The sequence below is a fragment of the Mobula birostris genome, chromosome 1 (assembly GCF_030028105.1).
Source record: "Mobula birostris isolate sMobBir1 chromosome 1, sMobBir1.hap1, whole genome shotgun sequence".
NCBI classification, from domain to species: Eukaryota; Metazoa; Chordata; class Chondrichthyes; order Myliobatiformes; family Myliobatidae; genus Mobula; species Mobula birostris.
Window position 1 is genome coordinate 162,858,424 of NC_092370.1, and position 20,584 is coordinate 162,879,007.

Sequence of the window (20,584 nt, forward strand, 5' to 3'; positions counted from 1 at the left end):
GTGCGACTCAGAAAGAGAAGCTCTGATGCTCTCTCTCGAGGACACCCACGAGCTGACGAAATTAAGACCGTAAGACCATAAGACAAAGGAGCAGAAGTCGGCCATTTAGCCCATCGAGTCTGCTCGGCCATTTTATCATGAGCTGATCCATTCTCCCATTTAGTCCCACTCCCCCGCCTTCTCACCATAACCTTTGATGCCCTGGCTACTCAGATACCTATCACTCTCTGCCTTAAATACACCCAATGACTTGGCCTCTACTGCTGCCCGTGGCAACAAATTCCATAGATTCACCACCCTCTGGCTAAAAAAATTTCTTCGCATTTCTGTTCTGAATGGGCCCCCTTCAATCCTTAAGTCATGCCCTCTCGTACTAGTCTCCCCCATCATGGAAACAACTTTGCCACATCCACTCTGTCCATGCCTTTCAACATTCGAAATGTTTCTATGAGGTCTCCCCTCATTCTTCTAAACTCCAAGGAATACAGTCCAAGAGTGGACAAACGTTCCTCATATGTTAACCCTCTCATTCCCGGAATCATTCTAGTGAATCTTCTCTGTACCCTCTCCAATGTCAGCACATCCTTTCTTAAATAAGGAGACCAAAACTGCCCACAGTACTCCAAGTGAGGTCTCACCAGCACCTTATAGAGCCTCAACATCACATCCCTGCTCCTATACTCTATTCTTCTAGAAATGAATGCCAACATTGCATTCGCCTTCTTCACCACCGACTCAACCTGGAGGTTAACCTCAAGGGTATCCTGTACGAGGACTCCCAAGTCCCACTGCATCTCAGAATTTTGAATTCTCTCCCCATTTAAATAATAGTCTGCCCGTTTATTTCTTCTGCCAAAGTGCAAAGTGCATTAATTAGTACTAGTGTCGTGACTGAGGTTACCTGACACTCCAAAGTCAGACTTAAGTTTATTGTCATGTACACATGGGTACAACAGAAAAATTACTTAGAGCAGACTTCAGCGCTCACCCCTCTCCTCTTAGGCCAAGCAGAAATTGGCCCTGTCCTAACGTTCATACCTTGCTTCTCACTCAACTTGCCCTTGCGCCTTTTAGCCCAGCCCACACTCAGGGGATCCTTGCACCCCTGCAAGGTGAACGTCTAAAAAACACACTTCCCTCCGGCACATAGCAACACCCCCAGTTAACTACTTAACTACTATGCCACTTAACTGCCAATGAAAAAGTTGCTGAACTAATGCAGGGGCACTGCAAGACACTTCAGACAAGCAATTGGTGCTAATATTGACAACCAGGCCTGCAGAGGGACTCCAAGCTAATCTTCCCTATTACAAACATAACACCCTAGGGCGGGGTTATCCAGAACTAGAGGACACTGCCTCAGAATTGAGGAGCAACCCTTTAGAACAGAGGTAGGAGGAATTTTTTTAGCCTGAGAGTGATGAATCTGTGGAATGCCTGCCACAGACTGCGGTGGAGGCCAAGTCCGTGTGTATATTTTGGGTGGAAGTTGATCGTTTCCTGATCGGTCAGGGCATCAAAGGATATAGCGTGATGGCAGGGATCACCCATGGTGGAATGGTGGAGCAGATTCGATGGGCTGAATGGCCTAATTCTGCTCCTATGTCTTATGGACTCTGCAGGCTTAAGAGATTTGATGAAGTAAAAGCGATTATCCCAATAAAGTTGTAAGAGTGAGAAACCAATAGTGTATGCAACCAGACCAAAGACACTTGCAAATTTCTGCAGTTGTACTGTGGAGGGCACTCTGGCACTCTGGTTGTATCACAGCCCCTTATAGAGGATGCAATGCACAAAATCAAAACCGACTGCAGAGAGTAGTAGTGTCAGCCAGCTCCATCGTGCTTGCAACCTTAAGAAAGCAGCACCAACCTTTAAGGAGCCTCAGCATCTCGTACAGGCCCTTTTCTCATTACTACCATCAGGGTGATGGTACAGGAGCCTGAAGACACACACTCAATGATTTAGAAACTGCTTCCTTCCCTCCATCATCAGAATTCTGAACAAAGTCCATGAACACTATGTCTTATTTATTTTTTACACTATTCATTTTGTAATTTACAGTATTTTTTAATGTCTTTGCACTGTATTGTTGCTGTAGAACAATTGTCATGTCATCTAAGTCAGTGGTCCTCCAAGAGGGCCACAAGCTTGTCATGGTTTAGAGGCTTGCGTGCCTCAGGGACCTGGAGAGCTGTGTTGGTTGGAGTCAGGACTTTATGGTTTGGCTCTTGGTAGAGTCACCTATGCCAAACAGGTCAAAGGGTAGAGGCCAGACTAAGAGTGGTCCATCGATCCTCCAGGTTCGGGGCTAACAACCCTAACTGGTCAAACAAAATTGTTATGGAAACAGCAATGAAGAATCTTTCTACATCTGAGTGCGACAGTATTCCTGAGTCTCCACCCGGGACTTGGATGACTGACAGTAGTGAAAACCAAGAGGAAGACAGTGACATGATGAAGGAAGCTCTGACCACTGCCAGAGAGGGAAAGCCTTCACTGCTGCCCTAAACACCAGTGGTGTTAACAGGCAGTTAGTAATATAATAATAAGCCTGATTGTACTTCTGTGTCAGGACCAGTGGACACCAGTTAGGGAAAGTTCCTGATCTGTGGTTCCCAATTCATTATGAGTAGAAAGAAAATCCAGGGAAAATTCAGTACTCACTTCTGGAGTGCTCCCTGGCCCCCTGTTTATCCCATGATTTTCAGACTAACAACAAGCTGACACCTACCTCATGCACTTTGAAGAAGTCAGAAGACTCCAGGGCTTCCTGGATCTCAAGCAGTCGCATCAGGTAGGCTTTCTACATGTTCAAAGAATTCAGAAATACACATAGTCAGTCACACGACAGGGATTGAGATAACGTAGAGCCTGTCCCTGGTCTTGTGCTGGTAATACCTGCTGGTGATGGGTGGGCTGCTCACCTGGACAAGTTGGGATCAGGTGATCCCATTCTTTCTTCATTAGCTGACCCCCCCCCCCCACCCCCACCACCCCTGGGTCAACCCTGCCACCCCGACACATACCGCCCAAACACCCGACCACCCTGATATTGTGCATTATACCCTATTTGGTTCTCTTAACTCCCAGTCTTGTTTCTTAACCCACTGCCCTGGAGTCATGAAGCAGGGAAACCATCCCTTCAGCAGCCATTGAGTCTGCAACCATTTTCAATAATCCTATTTTACCCCTGCCGCAGATTCAACCACCCACTTGCACACAAGGGGCGAGTTACAGGGATCAATGGACCAACCATTGGGATGTGGGGCAATGGTGGAGCACCTGGAAGAAACCCACAGGGTCACAGTGAAAACGTGCAAACTCCACACATTCAGCACCTGATGAATCTGTGTCTCAGGAGCCATGAGGCAACAAGTTTACTCGCTGCACCACTGTGTAGCCTTTTGTCAGACTGTATTGGTGCTTTGGGTCCGGTATTGCTAAAGTAGTATTACCATGATGTTCTTGTTTCCGTCGACAAAATCTTCAAACACCTGAAGAATCTGTTCCTTCGTTTTGGTCTTCTTGAAATTTGTGGTGCATCCGTTGTCTGCTCTCTGCAAGGGAGAGTGAGAAGAGAGTAACAATTATACCCAGGAAGGGAGACAGCAAATGCACAGAACTCAGGCTCTGAGTCACATAATAAACCACTGAAGATTAGACATTGTAAAGTACTGTCCCAAATACATCCAGATGTACTGTCCCAAATACATCCTCCCTTATAAAAGTGCATGCCCCGGTTATCTGTGTTTCTCAATAAGTTCTGTTGTCGATTTAAGCAGTGGGCCAGATTGAAAATGTCAGGGTGTTAGGGCTGGCGGAGAAGGACGAGCCAGTCGGTGCTCGGCTTGCTGTTCTGTTAGGTTTGATCATTCCTGCACTGAACTGAGGCTGTGGACTCACTTTCGTGAACCTCAGTTCTTCATGTTATTTGCTAACTTTTATTGTCTGCACGATTTGTTTTTTTCTCCCCCTGCACATTAGGTGTTTGATGGTCTTTTTTTTGTTGTAATAGGTTTTTGGGTTTCTTTGTTCTGTGGCTGCTTGCAAGGAGGTGAATCTCAAGGTTGTATAATGTATATGTACTTTGATAATAAATGTACTTTGAACTTTATTGTGTTCGTTATTTTTCTCATGTAATGCTCCTTAAGCAATAACACACTCCCTGACATGTAACATCTAAAATTTCCCCCGCAGGTGCTCTTTGCTGAAGACATTTCTCTCTGCCTTGAAACAATTCAGATAGCACTCAGATCTGCAGCTGGATCTTCAACTTCCTCACAGACAGGACCCAGGCTGTAAAAATAGGGGACAAGCTCTCCTCTACAATCACTCTGAGCACCGGTGCCCCACAAGGCTGTGTACTCAGCCCCCTGCTGTACTCACTGTACACCCATGATTGTGTAGCCAAGTTTCCATCGAACTCAATATATAAGTTCGCTGATGACACAACAATTGTAGGCCGTATCTCGGGTAATGATGAGTTTGAGTACAGAGAGGAAATTAAGAACCTGGTGGCATGGTGCGAAGGCAATAACCTATCCCTCAACGTCAACAAGACGAAGGAATTGGTTGTTCACTTCGGAAGGAGTAGCGACCCAATTTACATCAGTGGTGCGCAAGTGGAACAGGTCAAAAGCTTTAAGTTCCTCGGGGTCAATACCACAAGTGACCTGACTTGGTCCAACCAAGCAGAGTTCACTGCCAAGAAGGCCCTCCAACGCCTTTACTTCCTGAGAAAACTAAAGAAATTTAGCCTGTCTCCTAAAACCCTCACTAACTTTTATAGATGCACCGTAGAAAGCATTCTTCTAGGGTGCATCACAACCTGGTATGGGAGTTGTCCTGTTCAAGACCGGAAGAAGCTGCAGAAGATCGTGAACACGGCGCAGCACATCACACAAACTAATCTTCCATCCGTGGACTCACTTTAACCGCACGCTGTCGGAGCAGTGCCAGGATAATCAAGGACACGACCCACCCAGCCAACACACTTTTCATCCCTCTTCCTTCCAGGAGAAGGTTCAGGAGCTTGAAGACTCATATGGCCAGATTTGGGAACAGCTTCTTTCCAACTGTGATAAGACTGTTGAACGGATCCTGACCCGGATCTGGGCCATACCCTCCAAATATCCAGACCTGCCTCTCAGTTTTTTGCATTAACCTACTTCTCATTTTTTTATTTTCTATTTATGATATATAATTTAATTTTTTAATATTTACTAATTTTAACTATTTTTAATATTTTAAATATTTAATATTTGTAATCCAGGGAGTGTGAAGCGCAGAATCAAATATCGCTGTGATGATTGTATGTTCTAGTACCAATTGTTTGGCGACAATAAAGTATAAAGTATTCCCCAACCCCCTGTAACATTGTTACCACAGGTGCCTCTGTCGCATATAACCAAGTGCTGGAAGAACTCAATGGGTCAGGCACCATCTGTGGAAGCAGCTGGTTGGATGAAGCCACATATTGGATCCCACTGCTTCCGCAGATGCTGCCTGACCTACTGCGTTCCCTCAACAGCTTGTTTCTGTTGCTCCAGATTCCAGGTGTAGCCTCTAGCGACCCTCTGATGCACTTTCGCTGTTTTCCCTCCGTGAATCATCTGTCTGCTTTATTTGCTGGGGATACACAAAAGCTCGGTAAACAGTAGCCCCTTCCCTAATCATCCATCTGCCTGGGCTATCGAGTAATTCCTGCCTTACCCCAGCAGAGCCTGCACACCACACATCGGCCTCATCAGCCACTTCACAACTGGAGTGGAAGCAGGTCATTCATGATGCTGGGGAATGGCCATAGAGAAAGAAGTATCCCTTTTGCACTGCATCTTGCAAATTCTTCAAGCATCTACTTTGTCCTTGCTCCCCTCGAACCCTTCTCGGATGATCACAAGGCCTGTTTCTTTAACCTTGTAGCCAAACCATGCCTCCTGGCACGTGTAACAGGGATTTCTTGCCAAGGTCGGGTGGCAAGATTCCCTGGACAGCTTTTAAGCAGTTTTGTTTCTCTTACAGCTCATCCTTTTTTAATGTAAACAAGTGGTATGAAAAGCTACGTTGAAACTGACTTGATTCTTAGCCAAAAGACCAATTTCGTACACAGTCATGAAAGTTGTCAAAAACCGCAGGAGCATCTTGATCACCTGAGTGAAAGAGCTGAGGACTGGCAAATGGCTTTCAATCCATGTAAGCGTAAGGTGTTCCATTTTGGTAAGCTGAACCTCCGGTAGGATTTATACAGTGAATGGTGGCATCCCAGGAGGGTTATGGAACAGAGAGACCTCGGTACTTAGTTCCCTGAAAGCAGCGTCACAGGTAGCTAGGGTGGTGGAGAAGGCGTTTAACATGCTGGCCTTAATCAGACAGGGCATCGAGTATAGGAGTTGTGACATTATGTTGCATTTGTACAGGATGATGAGTATTATGTTCAGTTTTGGTCTCCTGGTTATAGAAGAGATCTCATTAAGCTGGAAAGAGTGCAGAGAGAACTTCCACGTATGATGCAAGGACCCAAGGGCCAGAGTTATAGGGAGATATTACCACGCTACAACTCATTCTTTGGAAGTCACTTTATAAATAAATATAAAATCACGAGGGACATAGACAGAGTGAAATCAGACGATCTTAAAGAAAAGGAACCAAAACTGGAGGAACACACATAAAATGCTGGAGGAACTCATTCGGCCCAAAACATTGAATGTACTCTTTTCCATAGATGCTGCCTGGCCTGTTCAGTTCTTCCAGCATTCTGGGTGTGATGCTTGGGTTTCCAGCATCTGCAGATTTTCCCTTGCTTGATTTTCAAAACTGGAGGACAGAGGATTAAGATACAAGAGGAAGACTTAAAAGGGACCTGAGGAGGAAGTAGTTGACATATGGGTTGTACAATAGCAAGAGACATCTGTGTAGGTACATAGTTAGGAAGGGTTCAAAGAGAGAGAGGCCAAATACAGGCAAATGAGACAGGCATAAGTGGGCAGCTTGGTTGGCACAGGTGAGTTGGGGCGAAGGGTCCATTTCCTTGCTGAGCTACTTACTCTCTGACCCTGTAACACGACTAACAACTCTTTTGTTTAACACGTCTCCAATTACAGTCCCCTCCCACCTCACCTCTTGAAAGCCCCCAGACCCCAGCCCATTCTCAAAACCCTCCACACTTAATTTAACTTGCATACTAGAGAGAAACATTTTGTTAGTTAAAAGTATAACATCTCTAAATAAACTTCAGCTATGTTAGCCATGTACAAAGATTACAGGGAGAGAAAAAATCTGTAGCTAGCACTCCGTATCTGCACCACATGTCCTGTAATGTTGCTTTCCCACTATTTCACATCTTCACAGCTTCCTGGTCTTAACATTCTCTTCTAGTTCATCAGGCAATCTTCAATTCAGCCAAACGCCTTGGCCATCTCCTTCCACCACCTCTACCAGCACTAAGTGCCAAGTGCAGACTAGATTCCAGCCCTCTCACGTACACTAACTACTGATGTTGGAAAAGCATCACCAGACACACAAGAGATTTTGCAGATGCTGGAAATCTTGAGCAACACACAAAACGTGCTGGAAGAATATAAAAACGATAGAGGTATAAAAAATTATGAGGGGTACAAATAGAGTATTTTCACTGAGGTTGGGTGGGACTACAACTTGAGGTCATGGGTTAAGGGTGAAAGGTGAAATGTTTAAGGGGAACATGAGGGGAAACATTTTCACTCAGAAGATCATGAGAGTGTGGAATGAGCTGCCAGTGCAAGTGGTTCATGCGAGCTTGATCTCAACGTTCAAGAGAAGTTTGGGTAAGTACATGGTTAGGAGGGGTATGGAGGGCTAGGGTCCTAGTCTAGGCTGATGCGACTAGGCAGTTTAAATGGCTCAGCACAGACTAGATGGATCAAATGGTCTGTTCCTGTGCTGTACTTTTCTACGACTCTAACTCAGGCAGCTCTTTTTGGAAGGGAAAAAACAGTTAACATTTCGGGTCGAAGCCTTTCACCTGGACTGGAAAAGGACAGAAGCCAGAATAAGAAGGTGGGAGGAGGGGAAGGAGTTCAAGCTGGCAGGTGAGAGGTGAGACCCATTGATGTTTTGAGTCGAGACCATTTGTCAGGACTGGGGAAAAAAGATGAAAGGTAGATTTAAAAGGAGGGGGTAGGGGAGAGAGAAAAACACAAGGTGATGGGTGAAACTGGGAGAGGGAGGGATGAAGTAAAGAGCTGAGAAGTTGCTTGGTGAAAGAGATACAGGGCTGGAGAAGAGCGAATCTAATAGAAGACAGAAGGCCATGATGAAAGAAAAGTCCGGCATGTAATTCTCTGGAACTTCTGTCACCTCAAAGGGATCCCACCACCAAGCACATCTTTCCCTCACCCGCATTTTTTGTTTCCAAACAGGGATCGCTCCCTAAGTGACTCTTGTCCATTAGTCCCACCCCATTGATCTCCTGCCTAGCACTTATCCTTGCAAGCGGAACAAGTATTCAGGGCAGGAGATCCAGGGCAGGAGAATCAGGACAGGAGATTCAGGGCAGGTGTTTAACGGCAGGAGTTTCAGGGAGGCAGTTTCAGGGCAGGAAATTCAAAGCAGCAGTTTCAGGGCATGAGATTCAAGGCAGGAGTTTCAGGGCAGGAGTTTCTGAGCATGAGTTTCAGGGCGGGAGAGGACAAGTATTACACCTGCCCCTACAGCTCCTCCCTCATTACCATTCAGGGCCCTAAGCTGTCCTTCTAAGTGAGGTGACACTTCAATTGTTAGTCCTTTGGGGTCATATACTGTGTTCGGTGCTCCCGGTGTGGAATATCGGTGAGACCTGACATGGATTGGGATACCACATTGCCATGCACCTACACTCTGTCTGCCAGAAGGAGCACGATCTACCAGTGGCCACCCATTTTAATTCCACTTCCCGTTCCTGTATGTCAGTCCATGGCCTCCTCCACTGTCACAATGGGGCCCACTCAGGTTGGAGGAACAACACCTTAAATTCCATCTGGGTAGCCTCCAACCTGATGGCATGAACATCGATTTCTCAAACTTCTGGTGATGCCTCCCCTTCACCTTTCCCTGTCCCCTTTTCCCTCTCTCAACTTGTCTCCCTGCCGTCCCTCTGGTCTCTCCCTACTCCACGTTTTCTTTCTTCCATGGCCTCTTCATTCTTCTATTAGATTCCACCTTTTCCAGCCCTGTATCTCCTTCACCAATCAACTTCCCAGCTCTTTATTTCACCCCTTGCCCCTCCCAGGTTCACCTATCACCTTGTGTTTCACTATCCCCTCCCCACACCTTTTAAATCTACTGCTCATCCTTTTTTCCAGTCCCGTCGAAGGGCCTCGGCCTGAAATGTCAACTGTACTTTTTCCAGTGGATGCTGCCTGGCCTGCTGAGTTCCTCCAGCATTTTGTGTGTGTCAATTGGATTTTTTTTTTTATTTATTCATTTACGGGATGTGGGCGTCACCAGCTAAGCCAACATTTAGTGCCCATCCCTAGTTGCCCTTGAGAAGGTGGTGATGAGCTGCCTTCTTGAACCGCTGCAGTCTCTGAGGTAGACACTATTGTATCTGCCTCCACCACCGTTGCTGGCAGTGTATTCCACACACCTACCACTCTCTGTGTGAAAAACTTACCTCTAAAATCCCCCTTGTACCTACTTCCAAGCACTTTAAAACTATGTCCCCTCGTGTTAGCCATTTCAGCCCTGGGAACAAGCCTCTGGCTATCCACATGATCAATGCCTCTCATCATCTTATACACCTCTATCAGGTCACCTCTCATCCTCCGTCGTTCCAAGGAGAAAAGGCCAAGTTCACTCAACCTATTCTCATAAGGCATGCTCCTCAATCCAGGCAACATCCTTGTAAGTCTCCTCTGCACTTTCTCAATAATATCCACATCCTCGCTCTAGTGAGGTGACCAGAACTGAACACATTACTGCAAGTGGGGTCTAACTAAGGTCTTATATAGCTGTAACATTACCTCACGGCTCTTGAACTCAGTTCCACGGTTGATGAAGGCCAACACACCATACGCCTTCTTAACAACACTGTCAACCTGTGCAGCGGCTTTGAGTGTCCTATGGACATGGACCCCAAGATTTCACTGATCCTCCATATTGCCAAGAGTCTTACCTTTAATATTATATTCTGCCTTCAAATTTGACCTATCAAAATGAACCACCTCACACTTATCTGAGTTGAACTCCATCTACCAGTTCTCAGCCCAGTTCTGCATCTGCATTAATGTCCTGCTGTAACCTCTGACAGCCCTCCAGACGATCCACAACACCCACAAATCGAGACAAGGAGACTGAGAGAGAGAGAAGTCTGCGTGAAATTATGAAAAGATCAGGAGTGAAAGAAAAGGAGAATAAATCAATGATCAAGAAATGGAGCACAAGAAAGGAATGTTTAGAACGCTTTCATATTTTGCCGCTGAAAGTTTTGGTTTACGATTGGAAACTGATAATTTGGAAGTCCCGGATGAGGTGGCTGTCATCAAAGAACACATCACACAGAAGTGATGGGGCCTAAGCAGTTGGGAATGGGCCAAGTTACCTCCAGAGCGTGCGACCAGAAAGAGAGCTGTTACTGGTGATTGTCCACCTATGAAGGTCAGGCAAGATTGTTCCTAACCCTTGAAATATGTCACTATAGTCCCCCATAAGGTCACAGTGGTCCTCCAGGTTAGTGAGTGTGGTCTGACCATCATCCACCCACTCACACCAACCTTACATAAATCCCATTCTGATGAACTCCCCTCAGCACCAAAAGCACTCACCTGTGGCAACTCACAGCTGCTAATTAGCCTACCAGCAATGTCTTTAGGTTGTGGGAGGAAACCAAAACACGCAATCGACACCCACAGTAATTTGAGAGGCACTGACGTTCCCCAAAGACCGCACGGGGGGAAGAGGTGAGCCCAGGACACTGGAGCTGTGAGACCGTGGCACCACCAGCCTTGTGTCACTCTAAAGACTAGCATTTTGTACTGGCTGGGAATCGAACCCAGGGCTCCAGGGTGGCAGGTGAGATTTCTACCCCTGCACGACCAGTGATGACAACAACTTGTCAGAGAAACGGCAGAAAAATTTGCTTGCACGGTACTGTGCAAAGGTCTTAGGCACTTATGACTTTTGCACCACACTTTGTAATTCTATGTATTACACTGTACTGCTGCAAAAAAAAAACCACACACACAGATTTCATGACATATGCAAGTGATGATAAACCTGGCTCTGATATGGGTCTGTATTGTGGACTGAAAGTGGGAAGGGAATAGGGAGAGGGGATTCACGGTTGAGAAAAGAAGGGTCTGGCATTCCTCTGCCACCTTTCCCACACCCCGCCCCCCCCCCCCCGCAGCAATCCACACTTGCCATTCCCAACATCCTTTGCTCCCGCCCGATTTACAAATTTGCTCTCTGCTCCACGTTGACAAATACAGTACTATGCAAGAGTCTTAAGTACCCTATATAAATGTGCCTAAGACTTTTGTACACAACTGTATTTCTCCAGGAGAAGGATCACAAAGCATTTCCTTAAGATGCCTCCAGAGGATTAAAATTAACCCCTAATCCTCCTGTACCTTAACACCTTCAATGCGAAAGCCTAGTGTTGCTGTAGAACTGAGTGATTCTCTCCACTGCATGTAACGTGGCTTGGTTATGGCCTGCTGAGCATGCTCCTGTGGTGTCGGTGCGTGAGGGTCAACCTCTACCATCTTCTTGTACATGTCCTTCCGCAGCTTTGGTTTTTCTCGGGTTTTCATTGGCTCTTCCTCGAAGTACGTCCTATAGAGGAGAAAGGATGCAGGTGTTGGAGACTGGGATGAACTTTCACTGTGGAGGACACCAAATCCATTTTACAACAGGTTCACTGTGTCACTGATATACCCTGAGGTGCTCAGGGGCCAGAAGAGGTACACCAGAAAGATTCCGGAAATGAATGGGTTAATGTATGAAGAGCATTTGATGGCTCTGGGCCTATACTTGCTGGAGTTTAGAAGAATGAGAGGGGATCTCATTAAAACCTATCTAATTTGAAAGGCCTAGATATAGAATGGACTTACGGAGAATGTTTCCTATAGTGGGTAGAGAGGCAATAAGAAATTAGCCATGATTGAACAGCATAACAGGTTCAATGGGCTGAATGGCTTAATTCTGCTTCCATGTCTTTACGCTCTATGGCATTACAGGTGAGTTTAGGACTAGACAGCACAGCCTCAGACTTGAGGGGTGTCCATTTAGAACAGAGATAAGGTAGGATTTCTTTAGCCAGAGGGTGGTGAATCTGTGGAATTCATTGCCACAGATGGCTGTGGAGGCCAAGTCACTGGCTATATTTAAAGTGGATTTTGATAGGTTCTTGATTAGTCTGGATGACAAAAATTAGGGGAAAAGGCAGGAGAATGGGGTTGAAAGGATAATAAATCAGGTGGGGCAGGCTCAGTGGTAATTCTGCTCCTATGTCTTATGGTCTTATGGCCAATTTGGGTGCTACTAACATCACTATAGCACAGGCTGCATAGCTTCAGCACAGTTGGCCAGCCCATAGAGCTGCTACCTCATGGCCACAATGACCCGAGTTCAGTCTTGACTTCTGGTACTGTCTGTTTGCACACTCTCATGGTGATTATGTGGGTTTCTCCCCTCACCCTCAAAGAACTGCAGGCTGTTAGGTTAGCCGGCCTCTGTAAATTGACCCCAGTGTGTAAGTAAGTGGAGGAATCTGAGTGCTGGGTGTCAATGACAATGTGAGAATCAGTGTAAAGGACTGATATTCTGGTTGGAGTGGACTCAACGGTCCAAAGAATCTATTTACCATAGAACCATAGACAATTACAGCACAGAAACAGGCCTTTTGGCCCTTCTTGGCTGTGCCGAACCATTTTTCTGCCTAATCCCACTGACCTGCACCTGGACCATATCCCTCCATACACCACTTATCCATGTACCTGTCCAAGTTTATCTTAAATGTTAAAAGTGAGCCCGCATTTACCACTTCATCTGGCAGCTCATTCCATACTCCCACCACTCTCCGTGTGAAGCCCCACCCCAATGTTCCCTTTAAACTTTTCCCCTTTCACCCTTAACCCATGTCCTCTGGTTTTTTTCTCCCCTAGCCTCAGTGGAAAAAGACTGCTTGCATTCACTCTATCTATACCCATCATAATTTTATATACCTCTATCAAATCCCCCATCATTCTTCTATGCTCCAGGGAATAAAGTCCTAACCTATTCAACCTTTCTCTGTAACTGAGTTTCTCAAGTCCCGGCAACATCCTTGTAAATCCTTCTCTGCACTCTTTCAACCTTATTAATATCTTTCCTGTAATTTGGTGACCAAAACTGTACACAATACTCCAAATTCAGCCTCACCAATGCCTTGTACAAACTCACCATAACATTCCAACTCTTATACTCAATACTTTGATTTATAAAGGCCAACGTACCAAAAGCTCTCTTTATGACCCTATCTACCTGTGATGCCACTTTTAGGGAATTTTGTATCTGTATTCCCAGATCCCTCTGTTCCACTGCACTCCTCAGTGCCCTACCATTTAACTTGTATGTTCTACCTTGGTTTGTCCTTCCTTGATTTCTGTGCTGTATGAACCTATCTTCCAAGAGAACCACAACCTCGTAGTGGTTTCCCATTCTGTGCTTCAATGAGAGCTATGCTGGCTGAAGTCGGGGCTTTATGCTTTGGCTCTTGGTAGAGTCTCCAATGCCAAACAGGTCAAAGGGTAGAGACCAGACTAAGAGTGGTCCAGCGGTCCTCCCGGTTCAGGGGTTCAGCTCAGGGCTAACAACACTAACTGGTCAAACAAAACTGTTGCAGAAACAGCAATGAAGATTCCTTCTACATCCTAGTGCGATGGTTTTCCTGAGTTTCCACCCAGGATTTGACTGAGTAGTGAAAACCGAGAGGAAATTACTGGCTTGTTGAAGGAAGCTCTGAACGCTGCCAGAGACGGAGGACCTTCACTGCTGCCCTAAACACCAGCGGTATAAGTAAGAATGAATCCAGAACTCCTTTAGCTTTAAAGTTCTTACAGACTTAGCAAATTGATGTTTATAAAATGATGAGAGGCACAGAGAGGGGAGTGAGTCAGAATCTTTTCCCCAGGGCAGAAATGTCAATTAATAGAAGACATGCACTGAAGTTGATAGGGGACATATTTAAAGTTTTGTGGGCAATGTTTTTAACACACAGAATGGGAAATGCCTAAATCAGGGGCTGTCAGGGGTAGCAGTGAAGGCAAACATGACTCTAGTGTTTGAGAGACTATTAGACAGACACGTGAATATTCAGGGACTGGAGAGATACGGATCATGTGCAGGCAGAGGAGATTTAGTTTATCATAGGCAAGAGAAAACCTGCAAATGCAGGAAATCCAAGCAACAGTCATAGGTCAGGCAGAATGTACGGGAAAGAGTAACAGTTGACATTTCAGGTCGAGACCCTTCATCAGGACTGGAAAGGAAGGGGAGAAGTCAGAGTAAGAAGGTGGGGGAGGGGAGGAGGAAGTACAAGGTGGCAGGTGATGGGCAAAACTGGGATGGGGGAGAGGGTGAAGTAAACAGCTGGGAAATCAGTGAAAGAGATAGAGCTGGAGAAGGGGGTAAACTGATAGGAGAGGACAGAAGGCCATGGGAAAAAGGGAAGGGGGTGGAGCACCAGAGGGAGGTGATGGGCAGGAAGAGGAGAAGGTATGAGAGGGAAACAAGAATGGGGAATGGTGAAGGAGAAGGGGGCAATTATCAGAAGTTCAAGAAATCGATGTTCATGACATCAGGTGGGAGGCTACCCAGATGGAATATGAGGTGTTGCTCCTCCAACCTGAGTGTGGCATCATTGTGGCAGTAGAGGAGGCCAGGGACTGACATGTCAGAATGGGAATGGGAAGTGGAATTAAAATAGGCGGTCACCGAGAAATCCCACCTTTTGTGACGGACGGAGTGAAGGTACTTGACAAAGCAGTCTCCCAATCTATGTTGGGTCTCACCGATATTTAGTTTAACACGTTTGACACAATGGGGTGAAGGGCCTGTTCGTGCTGCACTATCCTGTATTTGTAAAAGAGTGCTATGTACTGAAGTTCTTTCTTACATGTTTATTCTTTCACTCAGTTCAACAATTGTTTGGTTTAAAATGTCAACTTAATTTAGTGTTTCCTTAACTGTTCTGTACTAGGAACCTGTGGTTTGGCACTGAATGTGTTGCAGGGTCTATGATTGACACCGAGACTCTCATGCTCAAACTACGCAAAGAAAAAAACAGGCATTGTTCCGGTCAAATTCAGATGGTAACCTCAGACTCCGAAGGGAATTATGAGTGCTTCTCCCCATCTAGTCGGGGATGGCGAGGGGCTAGGCAACTACTAAGCAACAGATGAGGTCATGGATCAGAGTAGACTAAATTACAAGAGGCAGGATGGCAAGTATGTGGAATGAGCTGCCAAAGGAAGTGGTTGAGGTAGGTTCAGTATCAACAATTAAAAGACACTTGGACGTAGATAGGAAAGGTTTGGAAGGTTACAGGCCAAACATTGGGCAAACAGGACCAGCTTGGTTGGGAATTAGGTTGGTGTGGGCCACTTTGGCCAAAGGGTCTGTTTCTGTGGTGTCGGACTCTATAAATCTACGGGCAAGTGAATTACCGCTTCTCCTGGAGCGACGACTTACATCCCTGGAGTGTGGGAAGGGAAGAGGTAAATGGGCCTGTGCTGTATTTCCTGCAGGTGCACGGGAAAAGTACTGTGAGAAATCTTTATTTCAATATGCAGCAACTGCAGTTTTATTTTTGTTTTTCAACGTTGAGTCTTTCATGATGAATTAACTCTGGACACTTTGACTTCCGTCTTCTACTGAGATCACCATTTTAATGCAAGGATTTCAGATGCCGATTGGCATAAGATCTCGAATGCCACTCTAGCATCATACTTTGCAGTATGGTAATTGCATCCTAAAATAAGTAAAATCAAAAATAACTCTCCTACACAAAAGGGAAACTCAACCGGATTCACACAAGCAGCTTCAACTAGATTCTTGTGGTTTTTAAGCAGTGGAGTCCTAGGGGGGAAACACAGATCCGGTGTGATAGACATCTACAGAACTGTCAGTGAGACCTTTCTTATCTCAACTTGTGAGCAGGCATTCTGTAAATGGGCCAATCAGGGAAAGAATCTTGAACCTGTAGAAGAATAAACTGAGAATGCTGGTAATCTGCTGATATGTGTGGGAAGGTCACAGATTAGAGAGACAGGTGTTTACAGAGATAGAGAGGGGCATATGCATGCTGACTGAGAATATTAACATTGAGACATGACTGGACCAGGAGCCAATATAGGTGAGGGGGCATTAGGAAACTGGGCAAGTTAGAATATGAGCAGGAGCAGACGAGAGTTTTGGATGAGTCCATATTTGACGGGTGCAAGGACACACTGCAGGAGACAATCTTTCAATAAGCAATAACAAACACACATCTATCAACCAGCAGAAGGTATGTTTGTGAGTGAAAGGCAACAGGAGTCCCTTGTCAAGAGGTAATGGCCAGAGGTCCCATTAACCTTGACTGCAACGAATAACATTTTTTGGCAATTGGTTTAATACAAATCTCACTTCTAAATCATCAAATTCATTGTTACGTTTCCTATATTGCCTCAACAGTGGCACCTCAAGTGTTACTCGTGTATTTACTTTCTTAGGAGGTGAAAGAGATTTGGCATGTCACCAAACATAATAATAAGCTTCTACAGGTGTACTGTTGAAAGAATCCTAACGAGTTGCAGCATGGTCTGGTGCAGAAAGTGGAATGCAGAGAAGCTGCAAAGTGTACTGGACTCAACCCTGATACATCACGTAACCATCAGCAATATCTACATGAAGTGCTGCCTACAACATCTGTCACCAAAGAGTCCCACCAGTGGGGCCAGGCCACCTTCTCGTAGCTACCACTGGGCAGGAGGAAGGGAGGCCAGCAGACCCGCACCACCAGGTTCAAGGACATCTATTGTGCTTCCCTTCAACCATTTGGTTCCTGAACCAACTGTTACAACCCGAATCACTTCCCCAGTACATTATTATGTCCACTTCATTCACAAAACAAGGGTGTTTTTTTTTGTTCTAATGGTGTTCTTTCTTGTAAAACATGTGCATAATTTATGTTTAATTTATTTATTTGTGACGCAGCTGCAAGTAAGTTTTTCATTGAACCTCTGACATGTACTTGTGCATATGACAATAAGCTCGACTTTTGACAATAAACTTGACGTGAAGCAGCTCGGAAAGGCTTCCTTTTATTTCTGGCTCTTCTTTCCCTTTCTCTCCACTTTTCTTAAAGCAAAGGGGTTAACTCTGGGTCACCTTAAACATGAAGATCTCACATACCTTACTCCCATTTTACAGTCCATAACACACGGACTGTCAAACTCGGCCAACAAGTCATCCAGCTGAATGTACAGCTCTTCTCCTTTTTTGATTACACCATGGTAACCTGGTACAAAAGGAGCTAACCGGTCTGCTTTTAGTTGCTCAAAGCACATCTTCTCATTTTCACTGTATTTCTTCAGGATCTTCCCATCATCCCCTGGTTTGAAACTACCTAAATGAGAGACAGAGGAAAACATTTTTTTTAACATACAGGAATAGCGACAAAAATGGAAGGTAATATACTCGATTACCAATGAAGATGCATCACAGCACAAAAACTGCCTAACAACTGGCCAGTGAGTTGCTGGGAGGTGATCAGGGTAAGCATCTGGATTAAATTGAGTGGAGAGGAGTTCTAAGCAGATTCAGGAAGGACACCCTTGAACACAAAGGAACTTTAAAGGAGTAGTTAAAAGATATCGATTGTTTGTTTATCAACAGTAAAATGATACCTTTTAGGGCCAGCTTAAGTCTACACCACACTGAAGAGTGCAAGGCACAGCTTAGGAGCATCCATTACAGTCAGGAGGTTCTGCAAAGCTCAGGGCAAGATCAGTGGAGATCCAGGAAGGAGTTGGAAGGAAAAGGGAGGTTCCAGGCATGTTCAAGAGGTGCTCCAGGCATGAGAAGAGTCAGGAATGTTGGTGAAGGGACGGGCAGGTTTAAAAGGTAAATCTGGACAGGATCGTGAGGAGGTAGGAGAGGCTCTAGGCTTGGTTCAATGCTTAGTAGCCCTACACAAGCACTCCTCCATTCAAGGAAACCGAAGATGATTAAAATTTAACTTCCAGGCTTCTAGTTCCCACCAAGTTAATCTGAAAAGGAAGCCATCACTGCTCCCCTGCTCAGGCCCATGTCTATCTTCTTCACCTTTTCACTTGAACCAGCTAAGATGGGAATACAGTGAGGAGGAGGTGGGACTGATGCAGAACGTGGGAACTGACCAGCTAGAAACAGTTGAAATTGAGGCCACAATCCCTGACCAATGGACAGATAGCAGCAAGCAAGTGTGGGAATTAGTTTGAGGGTTATTATCGGCTCCTTCAGAAGTTGATGTGAGCTGATGACGCTCAAATACAAGGACATTTTGTCCTTCACCCTTTGCCAAGTTGACAGTCCAGACCACAGATACCAGAGAAAACAGTAAACAGGAAACAATGAACAGAGAGCTTAGCTCACAGAATCTGCCCACAATAGTACATCTAACAGTAAGTTAAGAAAACTTCATTGGACAACACGTGAAAAAGTGCAACAACTGGAACACATATTTGCTGTCGCACAACACAATATTGTGTAAACTTCTGATCACTTAAAACATTACAGGAAGTTGATAACACCCATCCAACTGGATTTGCAAGATTATTCATGAGTTGAAATGAGCCTTACTGTTCTGAATAGCACACTTGTACTCTGGTTTGGTGGTTGTGGGTTTGAGTGTTATCTCAACAATAGGAGTACAAAATGTAATGATGAGGAGATGATGTTACCTCTGGCTGGGATGTTTAGAACCAGTCAAAATATGGCTTCAACCTTATTCCTCAGCACAGATTTGGAAGAAATTTCTTCAGAAGGTGGAGGTTCTTTGGAATTCTGTACCCAATAACACTGCAGGATTATAGTGTAGAAACAGCCCAAAACAGACCCTACAGTGCCGCCCCACCCCTGCAAACCTGCATTGTCCACCCATTTATGCTAATCCTATATTAATCCCCTTTTGAAAATTCTCCCCAAAACTCCACCAGATTCTACCACTTACCTACACATGAGGAACAATTTGAAGTAGCCTACACATCTGTAATTGGGAGGAAACCAGAGCACGCAGAGGAAACCCATGTGGTCAGAGGGAGAACATGCACAGCAGCTGAGGTCAGGTTTGAACCCGGGTTCTCCAGCTTTGTAAGGCAGCGACTCTACCTGCTGCACCACTGAAGCATCCCAGAATCGGCTCGTGTTTTTTCAAGACCAAGGTTGATAGGGTTTAAGTGCAGGGAAAGGTAGCTGAGCGAAACAGTTAGATATGAGCTCACTGAGTGACAGAGCTAATATGAGAGGCTGAGTGGCCTCCTTTTTGTTTCTAATGTTCTTTCTTATGAATAATTAAATTTGACCTATCAGACTGCTCATTAGACTCTGAGAATAACGACAGAGCTTTCCCAATGCTCTGGCCCACATTTGTCCTGCAAGGAAGGATTTAAGAAATGATGTACTGGCATTGGAGAGTTCAGAGGAGGTTCACATAAATGATCCTAGGAATGACAGGGTTAATGTATGAGGAGCATTTGATGGCTCTGGCCTGGACTGGCTGGAGTTTAGAAGAATGGGAGTGGGGGTCAAAGAGGAAGCTCAATGAAACTTGCTGAATATTGAAAGGCCTAGATACAGTGGACATGGAGAGGATGTTTCCGAGAGTGGGATGGTTCCTAGGACCACAGTTCTAGAATATAAGGACATCTCTTTAGAACAGAGATGAAAAGAAATTTCTTTAGCCAAATGATGGTGAATCTGTCAATTTGTTACCACAGACAGCTCTGGAGGTCAAGACATTGGGTGTGTTTAAAGCGAATGCTGATAGGTTGTTGATTAGAGAGAGAAGGCAGGATAATGAAATTGAGAGGGAATATAAATCAGCCATGACCGATTGGCGGAGCAGACTTGATGGGCCAAATGGCCTAATTCTGTTCTTACGTCATGGTATTTTTCCCTCAAGCAATTTTACCGTGCCAAATTCTTGGCTCATTGCATCAATACTATTTGTAAGTTTGTTGCATGCAAGTTGACTATAGTCTTTTCCTTCATTCTTATATGCCACCTTTGGCTCTGATGCTCAGATGTTCAGAAGCATTATGTTAATGCAAATTCTCCCTTTCATTATTGTAAAACACAGAGATAAAAGCGAGCAACACAAAATGTCACTTGCAAATGCATGTTGCTTCAGAGATAAAGTGCCTATGAGGAGAATTACCTGCATGACCAGCCAGTTGAATCCAGCAATATTCCTTCTTGAAGGAGACTTTGAATGGTGAATAGTGCTCTTTCCTTTTAGCTTTCACCTGGGGGTTATTCTGCAACAAGACAAGAGGTCTGCAATGAAGTCCAACTACATTCATGCAATAAAGGTTTCCATGTAGGACCAGTGTCATTGTGGAGG

General features: G+C 45.1%; 1 protein-coding gene across 1 annotated transcript in view; it reads right to left on the minus strand.

The window, feature by feature from the left end:
- itpka (inositol-trisphosphate 3-kinase A) overlaps nt 1-20,584 on the minus strand; it is an 88,693-nt gene that overhangs the window by 7,526 nt on the left and 60,583 nt on the right. The window contains exons 2-6 of the mRNA XM_072265266.1: nt 20,399-20,498; nt 17,395-17,608; nt 11,589-11,793; nt 3,459-3,560; nt 2,735-2,806 (exon numbers count right to left, since the gene is read on the minus strand). Coding sequence (XP_072121367.1) covers nt 2,735-2,806; nt 3,459-3,560; nt 11,589-11,793; nt 17,395-17,608; nt 20,399-20,498 — 693 coding nt within the window. The remainder of the gene's footprint in view (nt 1-2,734; nt 2,807-3,458; nt 3,561-11,588; nt 11,794-17,394; nt 17,609-20,398; nt 20,499-20,584) is intronic.